This window comes from Gastrolobium bilobum, unplaced genomic scaffold (assembly GCF_033153095.1).
Source record: "Gastrolobium bilobum isolate Gb01-03AN ecotype WA unplaced genomic scaffold, APGP_CSIRO_Gbil_v1 utg230825, whole genome shotgun sequence".
NCBI classification, from domain to species: Eukaryota; Viridiplantae; Streptophyta; class Magnoliopsida; order Fabales; family Fabaceae; genus Gastrolobium; species Gastrolobium bilobum.
This window is the reverse complement of record NW_026897045.1, coordinates 10,454-28,069: the sequence shown is the minus strand read 5'-3', so window position 1 is coordinate 28,069 and position 17,616 is coordinate 10,454. Positions and strand designations below refer to the sequence as shown.

Sequence of the window (17,616 nt, the reverse complement as noted above, 5' to 3'; positions counted from 1 at the left end):
CTTTATGTTGAAAAATAGAGTTGTTAGGCAAAGGTAGCAAATCAAGAGGAGTGAGAGGGTTAAAGCCATAAACAATTTCAAAAGGAGAATAATGAGTAGCACTATGAACTGCCCGGTTATATGCAAACTCAACGTGGGGCAAACATTGTTCCCATGACTTGATGTTCTTTTTAATTATAGCCCTCAAAAGAGAAGAAAGAGTTCTATTCACTACCTCAGTTTGGCCATCAGTTTGTGGATGACAAGTAGTAGAAAAGAGAAGTTTAGTCCCCAACTTACTCCATAATGTCCTCCAAAAATGGCTTAAGAATTTAGTATCACGATCAGAGACAATGCTTCTTGGAGTCTTACCACTTCCTTGAAGATCAGCAATATGGATTGCATCATCAACTTTTTTGCACGGAATAAAATATGCCATCTTAGAAAACCTGTCCACCACAACAAAAATAGAATCTTTACCATTTTTAGACCGAGGTAGTTTTAGACTTAGATTGCTTACATACAATGCATCTTTCACACAATTTATGTACATCACGCTTCATGTGTGGCCAATAAAAATGTTCATGCAGCATGTCTAGAGTCTTTTGGATTCCAAAATGTCCCATTAATCCCCCCGCATGTGCCTCTTTCACAAGTAATTCCCTAATAGAACCTTTAGGAACACACAATCTCTTTTCTTTAAATAAGTAATCATTATGCCTAAAGAATCCATTTTGAGCAGCATCCACACAAGTTTCATAGATTTGTGCAAAGTCTGGATCATGCTCATACAATGCCTTAATATGATCAAAACCAATAAACTTAGTTTCAAGAGTAGAGAACAAAGCATACCTTCTTGAAAGTGCATCTGCAACTACATTAGACTTACCTTTCTTGTGCTTGATCACATAGGGAAACTGCTCCAAGAACTCTACCCATTTGGCATGCCTTTTGTTAAGCTTGCCTTGTCCTTTTAAGTACTTTAAGGACTCATGGTCACTGTTGATGACAAACTCTTTGGGCAAGAGATAGTGTTGCCATGTTTGCAAAGCCCTTACCAATGCATACAATTCCTTATCATATGTGGAATAATTAAGAGCAGCCCCATTCAGTTTTTCACTAAAATAGGCAATGGGATGCCCCTCTTGCATCAAAACAGCCCCTATCCCCACATTAGATGCATCACATTCAATCTCAAAAGATTTAGAAAAATTAGGCAATACAAGAATAGGTGCATGAGTTAATTTATCTTTGAGGGCAGCAAAGGCTTTCTCTTGTTTCTCACCCCATTTAAAACCAACATGCCTTTTAATCACTTCATTCAAGGGTGCAGCTATGGTACTGAAATCTTTAACAAATCTCCTATAGAAACTAGCTAAGCCATGAAAGCTTCTCACCTCACTTACATTCTTAGGAGTTGGCCACTCTTGAATAGATTTCACCTTCTCTTGATCAACTTGCACTCCTTGTGAGCTAACAACAAAACCAAGAAAAACAATATGGTCTATACAAAACACACATTTTTCCATGTTAGCATACAATTTCTCATGCCTTAGTGCTTCCACAACATACCTCAAGTGCACAAGATGATCATCATAGGATTTGCTATAAATCAGAATATCATCAAAATAAACCACAACAAACTTTCCTAGAAACTCCCTTAACACATGATTCATTAGTCTCATGAAGGTACTAGGAGCATTGGTTAAACCAAAGGGCATAACCAACCATTCATACAGCCCATATTTAGTTTTAAAAGCTGTTTTCCATTCATCCCCTTCTCTAATCCTAATTTGATGGTATCCACTTTTTAAATTAATTTTAGAGAAGAAACAAGCACCATGCAATTCATCCAATAAATCATCCAATCTAGGAATAGGATGTCTATACTTTACCGTGATGTTATTGATGGCTCTACAGTCAGTGCACATTCTCCAGGTTCCATCTTTCTTAGGCACTAAAAGGACTGGGACTGCACATGGACTTAAGCTTTCTTGCACCCATCCTCTTTTCATCAAGTCTTCAACTTGTCTCTGAATCTCCTTGGTCTCTTGGGGGTTACTCCTATAGGCTGGCCTATTAGGCAATGCAGCTCCCGGCACGAGATCAATTTGATGTTCAATGCCTCTAAGAGGAGGCAGTCCATGAGGCACTTCTTTGGGAAAGACATCTGCAAATTCCTGCAACAAAGAAGAAACCTCATTTGGAGGAGAGTTAGTAGGACTTGCATCTTTGATATTATTACACTCTTTACTCAAAAGTAAGAGCATTGGCTTTTTCAATTGTATAGCCTTTTTCACCTCTTTTTCTTTTAGAAACAAATTTTGTGTTTTTCTCTCTTTTTCACTCTCTTTCCCCTTTTTCTCTCCACTTTCTTTTCTCTCTTGCTTTCTTTTATCTCTCATTTTCAAATGATCCTCACTAACTTCTCTTGGAGTCAAAGGTGCAAGAATAGTCTCGCGTTCTTCATGAACAAAAGAGAATTTGTTGGTGTAACCATCATGCATAACTTTCTTATCATATTGCCAAGGTCTCCCAAGAAGCAAATGACAAGCCTCCATTGGTACCACATCACATAAAACTGTATCATCATACTTTCCTATGGAGAAGTTCACCTCCACTTGTTTGCTTACGGTCACTTCACCATCCTCACTAAGCCATTGAAGCTTATATGGCAGCGGGTGAGGTTTGGTTTCCATGCCCAATTTAGACACCATTCTAGCACTTGCAACATTGGTACAACTCCCTCCATCAATAATTAAAGAACATACCTTTCCTTGGATAAGGCATCTAGTATGAAAAATGTTCTCTCTTTGACTATCATCCATGTCTTTTACTTGGCTACCCAACATCCTTCGTACCATAAACAAATCTCCTTCCGGTATAATTTTCTCGTCATACTCATCTTCATCATCATGTGAGGCAGAATCTGAAGAAGACTCACTAGTAATCTCTCCATCCTCTTTAAGTAACATAGTCTTCTTAGTTGGACATTCTGAAGCTATGTGACCTCTTCTCAAACACTTGAAACATTTTATTTCACTATTCCTTGTCTTCTTAGGGGTCTCATTGGACTTAATTTGAGTCCTTTGAGGTGCAGCAGTGGGGTTGCTTGATGAAGTACCTCCCTCCTTCTTATTTCTGTCCTTCCAACTTGAAGAATTAAAATTAGAAGAGTTTTTCCTCATGACACCCTTTCTCTTGAGTTGTTGTTCTACCTTACTAGCTTGATGCACTAAATCCTCCAACTCCACATAATTTTGCAACTCCACAACATCCCTTATGTCACTATTCAGTCCATGCAAGAAACGTGCCATAGTAGCCTCCCGTTCTTCACTAACATTTGCTCTAATCAAGGAAACCTCCATCTCTTTATAATACTCATCTACACTCTTGTTACCTTGTGTAAGCCGTTGAAGTTTATTGTGAAGGTCTCTATGATAATGGGAAGGAACAAATCTTCTTCTCATTAGCCTTTTCATCTCCATCCAACTATCCACCAATGGTTCTTCATATCTTACCCTCTCCTTTTGCAATTGGTCCCACCAAATGAGAGCATAATCACTAAACTCCATGGCTGCCACCTTCATTTTCTTTTCTTCAGTATAGTTGTGACATGAAAATAAATGCTCAATCTTCATTTCCCACTCCAAATAGGCCTCCGGATCACTTTTTCCTTTAAAAGATGGTATATTAAGCTTCACCCCCTTAATTATATCCTCTCTAGCAACATCCTCATTATCTCTTCTCCTTCTATCAACCCTTCTTCTACCTCCATCATCATCATGAGTCCCTTGATTTTTCTAAGTGCTCAATTCTCTCATATAAGTCCTCTGTTTGCTCCCTCATCATCGTTTGCATTCGATCCATAATGGCATCGATTAGCAACCTGTTTTCTCTCTCACGAGGAGGGCTACCTTCACCACCTGCACCTGCCATAATTCAAGGAAAAGAACAAGAATAAAAGAAATTGGACCTCACCACTCGCTCACGTGTTTACACTCTTAAAATGTATCACTCGTGTTTGTTGCTCTCTATTAGGCTTTTGTGTAATGTGCTCTCTTGCCTTTTTCCTCTCAATAGCTCTCTTTAAGTTCTTAACAGAATCTCCAAGAACACTCAAGAGTACAATCCCAAACTCAAGAATTCGTAATGACAAATTGGAAGTATGTCAAAGAAGGCAAAACAAAGAAAACCAAAACAAATTGAAGGAATTATTCAAGGAAGACACTTTGGACTTGATTTGAGAGTAGTAGTGTGTAACAAGTAGCTGTATAGCATATATATATATATTTTTTTTTTCAACCTTTTTTTTTTTTTTTTTATAAAACCTGATGCTTCAATAAAATGGAATTTGTAATTTTGGAATGAAAAATTCAGATTGCAGTAATGCTAAACTGAATTTGATTGAATTCTCCACAAAACAAGCTATTATTTAACACACTAACAACATACTACTCAAGGAACAAGGATTGAAAGGATTAAAAATCAAGAACAATGATGAACATAGGACGAACCTTAAGAACACAAGTGCAGAAATTATGAACACAACAAGAAATTGAAACAAACAGAATATCAAAGGAACAAATTAGGAACCAACAACAAAGGCTAAAACAGAATTGCACAATTCAAAATTAAAAACACAAATACTAGGGATTAGGGTTACCAAATGTGTGATCAGAATTGATGGAAACAATGGAGAAAAATCAAACCCAATTCCAATCCTAGAACTGAGCTGTGATTACCACATGATATGATCCCCAATAGGAATGGAGGAATGGATCTACTAGGAATGGAATTCTAACCCCAAATTCATCCACCAACACGACCTGTTAAGAACAGAGCTTATCTCACGCTACAGACCTCGGATTTGGGTGATTCCAAAACGAGGTGAAAGATGGCTTCCTGAATCACGATTTTGGCACAAGAATCACCGGAAAAGGATAAGGATTATAGGTAGGCGCCCCAAATCGAGAGATATGAATCCAAGATAATATAGAACGAAATTGGAGTTTAAGGATTATAGGTAGGCGCCACAATTCGAAAGAATTGATAAGCCCAAGAATGCCACAAGGATTGATGCCCTTGATAAGTTCAGAGATTCTCAAAAGAACCCAAGAGAACTAGTCTCACCAAAATAGGTTAACTTGATATTCCAAATCTCTCTTCAAAAGCCATGGTGTTCCCTTATATAGTGGGCAACAACCATATTGAGTTTAACCTAAAAGTACTTACACATAAAAGAAGATAGACAGCCCAATAATCCAGCCCAATAAGCCTTATTACAAAAAGTTTAACTAAATATAAGAAAATAAAAAATTAAGTGCAGAATTTGGGCCAAGTAAAATAAAGCCTTCATGCATATCCATTGAGGCTTATTCTTCAAGGTCTTCAATTTTAATTAAGTGTATCATTTTGGGCTCTTCTTCCTTTAGACTTGGGCTTGTCTCAAGTAAAGTGGTCACCAAGAGATTTAGAGCCTCTTTAGCCTTTTTAGCTTTTGCTCTTGTCATTGGGCCTCCAAGACCTTGTATGTCCTCCAAGTTTGTTGTCTTGGTCATGCCACCTCCTATGTCCTCATCAGTATTCCTCCACCTTTATGTTGTTCTTATTTTTCTTTATGATTTGGTATGATGGATCTTGGCTTGTGGGTGATAGTTATCACCATAAAGTTTAGAGGAATGAAAAATTCCAACAATTGGTATCAAAGCCATAATCATATTGAATCATGAGGGAATTAAGTTTTGTGATTTTTATATATGATGAATCGTGAAAAGTTTTGTTTTATTGTCTTTTGGCATAAAGTTTATTATTTTTTGAACGTGAGTTCCATCTTATGTATTTTGTATTAGCTATGTAGTGTTATTTTTGTTCCCTGACAGTGATTTTTTGGTTTTGGAACAAAAGCTACATTTTTTAGAAAAAACTAGGATTCACAGTTTAATAAGGGTTTGTTATTTAAATTTTGAATCTGTGAATAGATGGAATGTTTGGAAGAATTTTGACTTTATAATCGATGAGGTTTTGTTGTTTGAATTTTTTGAATAAACAATGAATCCTCTTAGAAAATTTTGGACTTACGGTTTGAAAGAAATCAAATGTTTAAGGTCTTTGGTTCTGGGGGTTTCCTTATATTTGATATTCTTTGTTAAAAGCTAAATATAATTTTTGTGTGTGGGTGTTATGCATCATTTTCATGCTTTCATTTGAAAAGGCTTACATGTGCGTCAATTGTGCATTAATTTTTAAGCCTTATAATGAAAAGGTATTTATTGTATGCATCATTTTCAAGCTTTCATTTAAAAAGGCTTACATGTGCGTTGTTTGTGCATCATTTTTTAAGCCTTATAATGAAAAGGTATTTATCATTAATGGTATAATGATATAGTATGTATGTTTATACATTGAGGATTGATAAAGAATAATTTTCTTTATTGCTTTTATTTTGTTTTTAAATGGGTTTATTATCCCTAAAGGTTTCTATTTGCAATTAAATATGATAGATTTGTTAGCCGCCACAGTGGCCAAATTTATAAAGGTTAATTTGATTTCAAATAGGTTGGTCATATAAATATATTTTATTTATGCAAATAATAATCGGCCCACAAGAAGGTTATTGTTTGGCCAAAAAATATATGTTGTGTGATCATCTGTGTGTTTATTGCTTATGCGGATAGTGATCGGCCCACGGGAAGTTTATTATTTGGCCAAGTAACAAACATACCTGTGGTAATAAATATGTGACAATTATCAAGAATTCTCCATGTAATTCATAGTCGGCCCACAGGAAGGCTATGATTTGACAGGACTTATTGTCAATGTTTGATTACTACATTAAGAGTACCACTTACAAGTTGATATTTTTGTCCACAGACTAAATATTAATGTTGTGCTAGGTATCTTATAATAAACTCATTTTACTTCGGATTATTTGTTTATATCGTGTATGTATATATATGATATGACATGTTATTAGTATGTTATCTTTTTTGTTCTCTGTATAGTTTCTGCTACCGCTGCCAATTATGTTGCTCAAATGAATATGCTTCCCATGCTTAATGGGGCAAATTTCAAGCTGTGGAAAGAGAATGTGGAAATTGTTCTCGACTGCATGGATCTCGACAATGCACTAAGGACCGAGAAACCCACTTCCACTCAGGAAAATCCAAACCCGGATAAAATTGAGAAGTGGGAACGCTCAAATCGCATGTGTCTGATGATCATGAAACGTTACGTTCTGGAGGTGTTTAGGGGCTCGATTGTTGAGACTACTGATGCCAAGTTGTTTCTAAAGGAACTCGAGCAATACTTTGCTCGAAATGAAAAGGCTGAAATTGGTCAAACCTTGTCCAAACTCATAAACATGAGGTATAAAGGAAAGGGAAACATAAGGGAGTACATTATGGAAATGTCTAATCTTGCTGGAAAACTAAAGGCATTAAAGTTAGAGCTGCCCTCTGAGTTGCTCATGTACTTAGTTATTATCTCTCCTCCTGCACAATACGGTCAATTTGTGGTGAGTTATAACACTCAAAAGGAAAAATGGACTCTTAATGAGCTCATTTCTCAATGCGTGCAAGAGGAAGAGAGGTTACAGCGAGAGAAGACTGATAGTGCTCACTTGGCATCAACCTCTCAAGACAAGAAAAAAGAGAGAGCTAAGGATAATGCGGATGCTTTGCCAAAGAAGCAAAAGAAGCAGGACCAGGAATTCACTTCATTCTTTTGTAAGAAATCTGGACACATGAAGAAAGAGTGTTCCAAATACAAGGCATGGCGCGAAAGGAAGGGTATGACTCTCACTTTAGTTTGTTGGTACTGATTCTGTGGCACAAGCGTTTAGGTCATATCTCTAAACAGAGAATTCATAGGCTTGTGACTGATGGAATTCTTGAACCCCTTGATCTGGATGATTTTGAGGTGTGCATTGAATGCATAAAGGGGAAACAAACAAACATAAGGAAAATAGGTTCCAACAGAGCTTCAGACGTCTTAGAATTGATTCATACGGATATTTGTGGACCATATCCTATAGCCTCTTGGATGGTCAACAATACTTTATCAAATTCATAGACGACTATTCAAGATTTGGATACCTATATTTGATTAGAGAGAAGTCACAATCATTGGATGTGTTCAAAGAATTTAAAGCTGAAGTTGGACTTCAGTTAGGCAAGAAAATTAAGGCCATTAGATCTGATCCTGGTGGTGAATACTATGATAGATCTGATGGATCAGGTGAACAACGTCCAGGGCCCTTTGCGATCTTCCTAAAGGAGTGTGGAATCGTTCTGTAATACACAATGCCAGGTAAACCTAGCATGAATGGTGTTGCGGAAAGGCGAAACCGAACTCTTAAAGACATGGTAAGGAGTATGCTTAGTCATTCTTCATTGCCAGAATCACTTTGGGAAGAAGCACTAAAGACTGCAGTTTATATCCTTAATAGGGTTCCCAGCAAAGCAGTGACAAAAACCCCTTATGAGCTATGGAATGGAAAGAAACCTAGCATAAGGCATTTACACATTTGGGGTTGTCCAGCAGAAGCAAGGCCTTATAGGCCAAATGAAAGAAAGTTGAACTCAAGAACAATCAGCTGCTATTTTGTTGGATATGCTGAACGCTCTCGGGGCTTTAAGTTTTATAATCCTACTACAAGATCCTTTTTGGAGACAGGAAATGCCAGATTCCTTGAGGATGTTGAGTTTGGGGGGGGGGGGGGGAGGGGGGAAGATAAAATAAGGAATGTTGTCTTTGATGAGGAAGAAAATAATTTTTCTCTTCCTAATATTGTCATCATTCAAGATGCAATTACGGAACAAGCAATTAATGATCAGGTCCCTGTTCATGACATTGTTATGGAACAGGCTTTGGTCCCTGACATTGCTTTAAGTCAAGACAATAATGAACCACCCCCTATGCCACCTATAGAACAAACTCAACAAACTCAAGAAGTGCCATTAAGGAGATCCACTAGAGAAAGGAGAAATGCAATTCCGGATGATTATATTGTGTTTCTTCAAGAGCATGAAAATATTTTAAGCTTGAAGGAAGATGATCCAATCAACTTCCAACAAGTCTTAGAAAGCTCTAATGCTCATAAATGGATTGATGCCATGGAAGATGAGATGCAATCTATGAAAGACAACGACATTTGGGATCTTATTGAGTTTCCTAAAGGTGCGAAACCCATTGGTTGTAAATGGATATTTAAAACCAAAAGGGATTCAAATGGCAACATCGAAAGATATAAGGCACGTCTAGTTGCTAGAGGTTTCACTCAGAAAGAAGGCATAGACTATAAATAGACTTTCTCTCCGGATTCTACGAAGGACTCTTTTAGGACAATAATGGCGCTTGTGGCTCATTTGGATTTGGAGCTACATTAGATGGACGTAAAGACAGCGTTTCTCAATGGTAACATTGATGATACAATTTATATGGTGCAACCAGATAACTTTGTATTGGGAGATTCGAAGTCTATGGTTTGCAAATTGAAAAAGTCCATCTATGGCCTTAAGCAAGCTTCTCGTCAATGGTACCACAAATTCCATCAGGTTATTATCTCCTATGGCTTTGAGGTGAACTTAGTGGAAGATTGTGTGTATCATAAGTTCAGTGGGAGTAAATTCGTATTCCTGATATTATATGTTGATGATATCTTACTTGTCAGTAGCGATGTAGGCTTATTGCATGAAACCAAGAAACTTCTCATTAAAATTTTTGAGATGAAGGACCTTGGTGATGCATCTTTTGTCTTAGGAATACAGATACTTCGAGATCGCGCTCAAGGTATCCTACGGTTATCACAAAAGGCCTACATTGAAAAGATTTTGGATAGATTTGGCATGAAGGATTGTACGTCAGGAGATACGCCCATATCTAGGGGAGACAAGTTTAGTTTTGCCCAATGCCCTAAAGGTAAGCTTCACATGATAGAAATGACAAAGGTACCTTATGCTTCGGCAGTAGGAAGCCTTATGTATGCCCAGGTTTGTACTCGCCATGATATAGCATTTATAGTGGGAGTGTTAGGAAGATACTTGAGCAATCCAGGAATGGATCATTGGAAAGCAGCCAAGAGGGTTATGCGGTATTTAAAGAGAACAAAAGATTATATGCTTACATATCGGATGTCAGATCAATTAGAGATCGTCGGATATACTGACTCTGATTTTGCTGGATGCCAAAATAGTAAAAGATCCATGTCAGGTTTTGTCTACATGTTGGCTGGAGGAGCTATTTCTTGGAAGAGTGTTAAACAGACACTCGTAGCTTCCTCTACTATGGCCGCTGAATTTGTAGCTTGTTTTGAGGCATCCAACCATGGGGTATGGCTGCGAAACTGTGTCACAGGGCTGCATATAGTAAGTGGTGTTGAAAGGCCACTGAAGATTTTTTGTGACAATAGGTCAGCAGTGTTGTACTCCAACAACAACAGAAGCTCTTCAAAATCGAAGCACATCGATATAAAGTTTCTGGTTGTTAAAGAAAGAGTTCAGAGTGGTCAGATTTCCATAGAACACATAGGGACGAACTCCATGCTTGCGGATCCGCTTACTAAAGGCATAGTGCCTAAGGTCTTTCACGAGCATACTGCTCATATGGGTGTTGTTTTGTTCGATGACACTACGGTTTAGTTGGAGTTCTTTATGTTAGTGTTCTGTGAAGATTAAGTTTTCTGCAGAATAAAGAATTTAATGATATTTTCCCTCTGAATGTATTATATTGTGCTTGTGTTTCTGCTTTGTGTATGCAGAAAATTTAGGATTGATCTCATAAAGATTAAAGTAGGACCAGTTGGAAATAGGCATGGTAAGATCACATTGCATGTAATTTCCATGCCACTCATCCATACTTGATCTATGTCATTGAATATATTGGTGCGATGACCATGGAAGGTTTAGTTACGCTTGAAAGTGACAAAAGCCGCCATGATCTCATATTGATATAGGAGGTGGACCAGATTGTATCTAAGGAGGAATCTAAAGAAAAATAGCATACAGTTGCGCACTAAAGATATACGATATAATTATCTCAAGTTAATATGTGGCCCAAGTGGGAGATTGTTAGGAAATTATATTTTCTAATAATTATTGTGGGTCACATATTATATTAATAATTATATTGTGCTATTTATATATATTGGGTAAATTAAAGTGATCAGTTAAATATTCCCAAATAGATTCCTAAGTGAGTATAGGCTGAATGAGTGGATACCGGTGTTGGGCCAACTAGGTATAATGGGAGCTTATTGGCCCAACAATAAAGATAAAAACACTATAAAGGGTTATGGTCCCCAATACGTCAAAGGAACAACCCTAGTTTCTCTTCCCCATCAAGAGAGAGACGGCACACTAAGGAATAAGGTTTTAGGGTGATTTGACTGAGGAAGACTACAAACCCCAAGAGACAAGATCAAAGTTATTCCGCTGCAATGGAGACAGGTATTCCTCCACCTTTATGTTGTTCTTATTTTTCTTTATGATTTGGTATGATGGATCTTGGCTTGTGGGTGATAGTTATCACCATAAAGTTTAGAGGAATTAAAAATTCCAACAGCAGAATAAAACTACATCTTCTAAACATGCATTTAACTATCAATTGTTGTATAACCGACCAGAATTAAGGAATGATAACAAAACAGAAAATTACTTCTTAGAAGATATATATATATATACAAAACTAAAACAAAGAGGATAAGAGGATTCGATTCAAGTAATGTTACCTCTTTGCAAGAAGACAAAGATTCACAAGTCGGTTAAGTAGGTGGTCAGCAAGGTTTGTGCTATAGCTCTCATCGTTCTCCTCTCTAATGGTCACGGTTTCAGTAATATGCAGGGGGATTTCTCTACTCTACAAGGATTTGGTCTTCAGCCACATGCAAGGACATATTTCTTTAGAAACCGAAAGAGCATGGTGAGACGAAAGTGTAATGAAAACACCATATCTCCTTGAATCTGAATGCGTGGCCGAACAGAACAAGAGAGGAATGAGTGTGAGCTTAGGCTTTACTCTGCATGCAAGTATATCTCCATCAACCGAATGGGGTTCCAAGGGGTAAGGAACAGAAAGCGCGCCTCACCTCCTTGTTGGAAGATGCTAGACCGAAGCAAGGAGGGAGGAGAAGGGATGGGGTCAGTTTGTTGCTCTCCACAGCGCACAAGAAGGGAACTAAGGAGATATCATTTTTTTTTCTTTTACGGTTCAGGAGGTGTGAAGAGATCAGCTTGAGTTTTGGGGGATTTGGTTTCTTGCTCCAAGGAAGCAATAGGCCGAGGCATAGCATAAAAATCAAAGTGTTTCCTTAGCTTAGGTGTCGGGCATGCACTAGGGTGGAAACGATTTTGTTGGACACTTACTAAACATGCATTGGCTGATTGTGCTAAGAATACTAAATATTAAATGGTAATTTTCTACCAATGTGCATGAAGAATAAAATGTAAGGATGGATAGGGTTTGGGTTAGCTAAGGTCCACCATGGGCTCTTGGGCTGACCCTAAATGGAAATTGGGTTCAAATTATACAAGTCCAATTGTTCTCCTATTAGGAATTAACCCATGTCTTATAATTTTTATATACCCTCTAATTATTAACTAAGGGTTTATGTTTTGCAATAAATTTAATCACATACTTTTAATAAGTACACATAAAATTCTAAATAGTGTTATGCTTTCTATACATTATAATTAATTTATTCCTATACTCATAACTAGGATTTCACATGCATAAAATAGGTACTCACCTTCCATGATAATACCACTAATTCCCTAATTTAAATTTAACTCACTACTAATAGCCAAATAATTCGAAGACCAAACGAATATTACATGTAATTCGAATTCTCTCACATGCCTTATCGTATTTTACCTAATTACGTGGGATGTTACACTCTCCCAACCTTATTTGGAAGTTTGTCCCCAAACTTCGTCCTACATTCCCAAAGGCTACTTCATTCAAGTGTCTAATACTATCTCATTCGTACGCTACGTTATGTTACATCCAGCTATGCATCTATAAGTCACTTCACATCAATCCGATTACTACAACAGATTTCACTTTTGAAATAGAGTATGACAATAAGCATATGACTCCTCAAAATCCCTATATCAACACTCACTCTTGATGTTACATCATACTACTACTCACTGATCAAGAATTTAAATGTTTCCATATAACGATGTGGTTAACAAGTCAATGGCCTAAATAAAGAGATTCTTTAGAATATAGGGTTCCATATACAAAGAAAAGTACTACCTCACTTAATAACATCACAAGCAGGATTTTATACTTATTAACCTTCAAGAAGTCAAGCAAGTAAAACACTTCACATCACAATCCAAATTTCAATTGAGAGGAGTCTTCATAAAATCCCAAAACTTCTATCCTATATTTTTCATACATATCAGGTTAAGTGGTACCTCTTATACAGTTCGTCAACACACCCACATGAGGAAACTTCCTCGAGCTTTCCGTTGTCCTAGGTACCTCAGATGTTATTGACTTCACTGATCAGATGACCCATTAACCATGATATGAACTTTCCAAACATTAACACATATTACGATCTGAAGCAGCTATCAAACATAACCCACCAAAACAGACCAAATTTTTTTATAAATCAAGTTCACAATACTCACATTCATAGTTCCTAGCTGTAGTTAAACTTACATTCAAGGGACAACTAAAATTTAAGGTACGAGATCTCATGCATGGAAACATCAACTCCAAAGTTCACTCAAACAAATAATTAATCTCATCCGTACAAATAGCAATGCAACTATTCAGTATGGACGTCACAAAATAATGACAATATATATGTTTTTAAATTTTTAGGTACGGATTTTACAACAGGGTATTTGAGTTAAAGATTGAATATTATGCCCGTTAAACAGCAATTACATAACATCCGGGTGCCCATGTTAAATTCCACTTTTATCTTACACACTCAGTCTTTTTGTTTATGTCCAAGTAGCTATGCAAGTATACAAGTAGTTCTAACTAGTAACTGGCTCTAGACATATTCACCAACTATCAGCAGTTCCCAATAAACATGAACATGTTAGGAGAAGAGTAAAACAAAGGATTTTTACTAAGGCAGAAGTCGTAACTTTTACATTCAAACAATAGATTTTTAAATTACAAAACTTGTAACTCTACAATAAAGACACTTAACATCACAATAAACTCACATAATTTCAGAAACTTAAAAACATAAAACTGACATTTAACGTTTGCTGAATTAAACCCGTTTAAAACTAAATTGATTGCTGAATTAAACTCATCAAAAATTAAACTGACACATAACTCCACATTTAACGTTTATTCAACAAAACTCCCCCGTAAACTTAAATGCTTCTGCCATCCTTCATGCCGATCAATTTCTTGTAGTTGTCAAGGAGTACCGTCGGTAGCGGTTTCGTGAAGATATCCGCGACTTGCTCTTGACTGGTCACGTGTGTTAGCCCCACATTTCCTTCCTTTACTTGATCCCGGATGAAGTGAAATCGGACGTCAATATGCTTGCTTCTTTCATGATTTACCGGGTTCTTGGCTAGCTCTATAGCCGACTTATTGTCAATTCGGATCACAGTTTGGCCGACTTGTTTTTCCTCCAGCTTGCTTAGCAAATTCCTGAGCCACATTGCATGACAAACACACCAAGATGCAGCTACATATTCAGCTTCACATGTCGACAGTGTCACAATAGGTTGCTTCTTCGAAATCCAAGTGAATGTCGTGTTGCCCATGAAAAACACATAACCAGCCGTGCTCTTTCGATCATCTACGTCTCCACACCAATCACTGTCAGAATATCCAATCAACTTGTATTTTGCCGAGCTCGAGTAGTGTAACCCGTGTGAAACTGTACCTTGAACATACCTCAGAATTCTCTTTACCGCCTTCCGATGTGTGTATCTTGGCTCCTCCATGAACCGACTTACTATGCCGACACTCAACGAGATATCCGGCCTCGTGCATGTGAGATAGCGTAGGCTTCCCACCAAACTTCTGTACTTGCTTGCATCAACACGGTCTCCTCCATCAAACTTAGAAAGTTTTGAACCGGGTTCCATTGGTGTTGAAACCGGGTTGCAATCTTCCATCTTGTACTTTTTCAAAATCTTTTTTGCATAAGCCTCCTGTGACACGAAGATTCCCTTCTCATTTTGTTTTACTTCCAAACCGAGAAAGAACTTCATAAAACCGAGATCTGTCATTTCGAACTCTCTTGTCATTGTGCTCTTGAACCTCTTGTATCATCTTGGCATTGTTTCCCATAAAAATGAGGTCGTCAACATAAAGAGCCACAATTAACAAGTCTCCTCCATTTTTCTTGACATAAACAACATGTTCATATGGACACTGTTCAAGTCCATTCTCCTTGAAATATTTGTCAATACGAGCATTCCATGCTCGTGGTGCTTGCTTCAACCCGTAAAGTGCTTTCTTCAATCTCAGCACCTTCTTCTCTTCTCCTGCCTTCATGTAGCCCGGCGGTTGTTCCACATAAACTTCTTCAAGAACACCATTCAGGAATGCCGACTTTACATCCATTTGATGTATTGGCCATCTGTATTGAGCAGCCTGTGAGATGAGTAGCCGAATTGTCTCCATCCTTGTAACAGGGGCAAACACCTCGTCATAGTCAATTCCAGCCTTCTGCTTATAACCTTTTGCAACTAGCCGAGCTTTATATCGTTCTATCTCCCCTTGAGCATTCATCTTCTTCTTGAACACCCACTTCACTCCAATGGGCCGACTTCCTTTTGGTAGCTCGGCTAACTCCCATGTGTTATTTCGGTCAATGGCTTCTATCTCCTCATCCATGGCGTCTTGCCATTTCTTATCTCGGATGGCTTCTTCAAAGCTTATATTTTCAGAATCTGCAAGAAGACAAACAAAATGTACCTCACTTGTTGACTCATATATGTCTTGTATGCTCCGCATCCTGGGTTGTCGTACCTCGTCTTCATCATCAGAAGCTTCAGGACTTGCCGGGTTGATAATTTGTGTTGTGATTCCGTCTTCAAAGTTTATCTCAGATGAATTGCTCCAGTCCCACTCATTTGCTTCATTGAGCTTTACATCTCTGCTCACTATGACTTTCTTGTTGACGGGGTCAAACAGCTTATACCCCTTTGTTTTTTCATCATATCCAATAAAAACATATTTCTTGCTTTTATCCTCGAGCTTGGTTCTGAGCTGGTCCGGTATGTGTGCATAGGCCACACTACCAAAAACTCTGACATGAGCCACTGAAGGCTTTTGACCGCTCCATGCTTCCTGTGGTGTTTTGTCATCCAAGCTTGAATGTGGACATCGGTTCTGCACATACACAGCACACTGCACAGCTTCCGCCCAAAACTCCTTCGGCATCCTTTTGTTCTTCAGCATTGACCGAACCATGTCAAGAATAGTCCGGTTCTTCCTTTCAGCCACGCCATTCTGTTGTGGTGAGTATGGTGCTGTTAGAAACCTCCTTATCCCATGTTCCTCACAGAACGACATAAACGCTGTTGAGGTATATTCCCCACCTCTGTCAGACCGCACCGATTTGATATAGCTTCCTGTTGCTTTCTCAATCATCACCTTGAACTTTTTGAACACATCAAACACCTCGGACTTCTCCTTCAGAAAGTAAACCCAAGTTTTCCGTGAGAAATCATCAATAAAGGAAATAAAATACTTCTTACCGCTGAAGGAACCCGGATTGATGGGTCCACACAAGTCGGTATGTATTAGTTCCAGAGGTTGCTTAGCCCGGAATCTTGCCATCTTCTGAAACGTGGTCCTGGCATGCTTGCCAAGTACACAACTTTCACAAAACTTTCCTTCAAAGTTTATGTCAGGTAACCCGTCCACCATTTTTTTCTCTGCCAACTTGGTTAGACCACCATAATGTAGGTGACCAAACCGGAGATGCCAAAGTGACGCCTTATCTTCTACCTCGGCTTGTAAACATTCAACCTGTACACATTTCAAATTCAGTTTATACATACGATTCTTACCCATTTGAACTCGGACTATCATCCGACCTTGCTCATCTTTCAAATACAATACCCGGTCTTTCATAATAACCGAGTAACCTTTCTCCATCAGTTGACCCATGCTTAAAATATTGCTTTTTAGGTCGGGTACATAGTACACATCTCGAATTGAGCCAATTAACCCGTCCTTTTGTAGGAAACAGATCGTACCTCGGCCTTTTACCTCAACCTTTGAGGCATCCCCGAACGAAACATGTCCGGTTTCCACTTTTATCATCTCCTTGAAGAAGTGTTTATGTCCGCACATGTGGTTGCTCGCACCCGTGTCAAGATACCACTCCATGTCATCGTCAGGACTTCCTTCACTGTGTGTCATTAACAAGACACCATCCTTCATCTCACCTTCTGTGGCTAGGTTGGACGTCTCCTCCACCTTTTTCTCCTCTCTGCATTCTCTTGCGAAATGTCCGACTTTGCCACAGTTGTAACACTTGTCCGAGTTACAATCTTTCGCATAGTGACCAAACTTTCCACATTTGTGACACTCGATGTTTGAATAATGTGACCGACCTCCTCGTCGACCTCGTCCTCGTCCTCTCCAGTTTTGTTGATTTGACTGTCCTACCTCATCACCATACACTTCTTG

At 38.2% G+C, this 17,616-nt stretch overlaps 1 protein-coding gene across 1 annotated transcript; it reads left to right on the top strand.

The window, feature by feature from the left end:
- Positions 1-6,983: 6,983 nt before the first annotated feature.
- Positions 6,984-8,871, top strand: LOC133303668 (uncharacterized; the record flags this gene model as incomplete). Its single annotated transcript, XM_061503617.1, has 2 exons — positions 6,984-7,347; positions 8,847-8,871. Coding segments are annotated over 2 exons (389 nt in total), but the record flags the coding sequence as incomplete, so codon positions are not given.
- Positions 8,872-17,616: the final 8,745 nt, after the last annotated feature.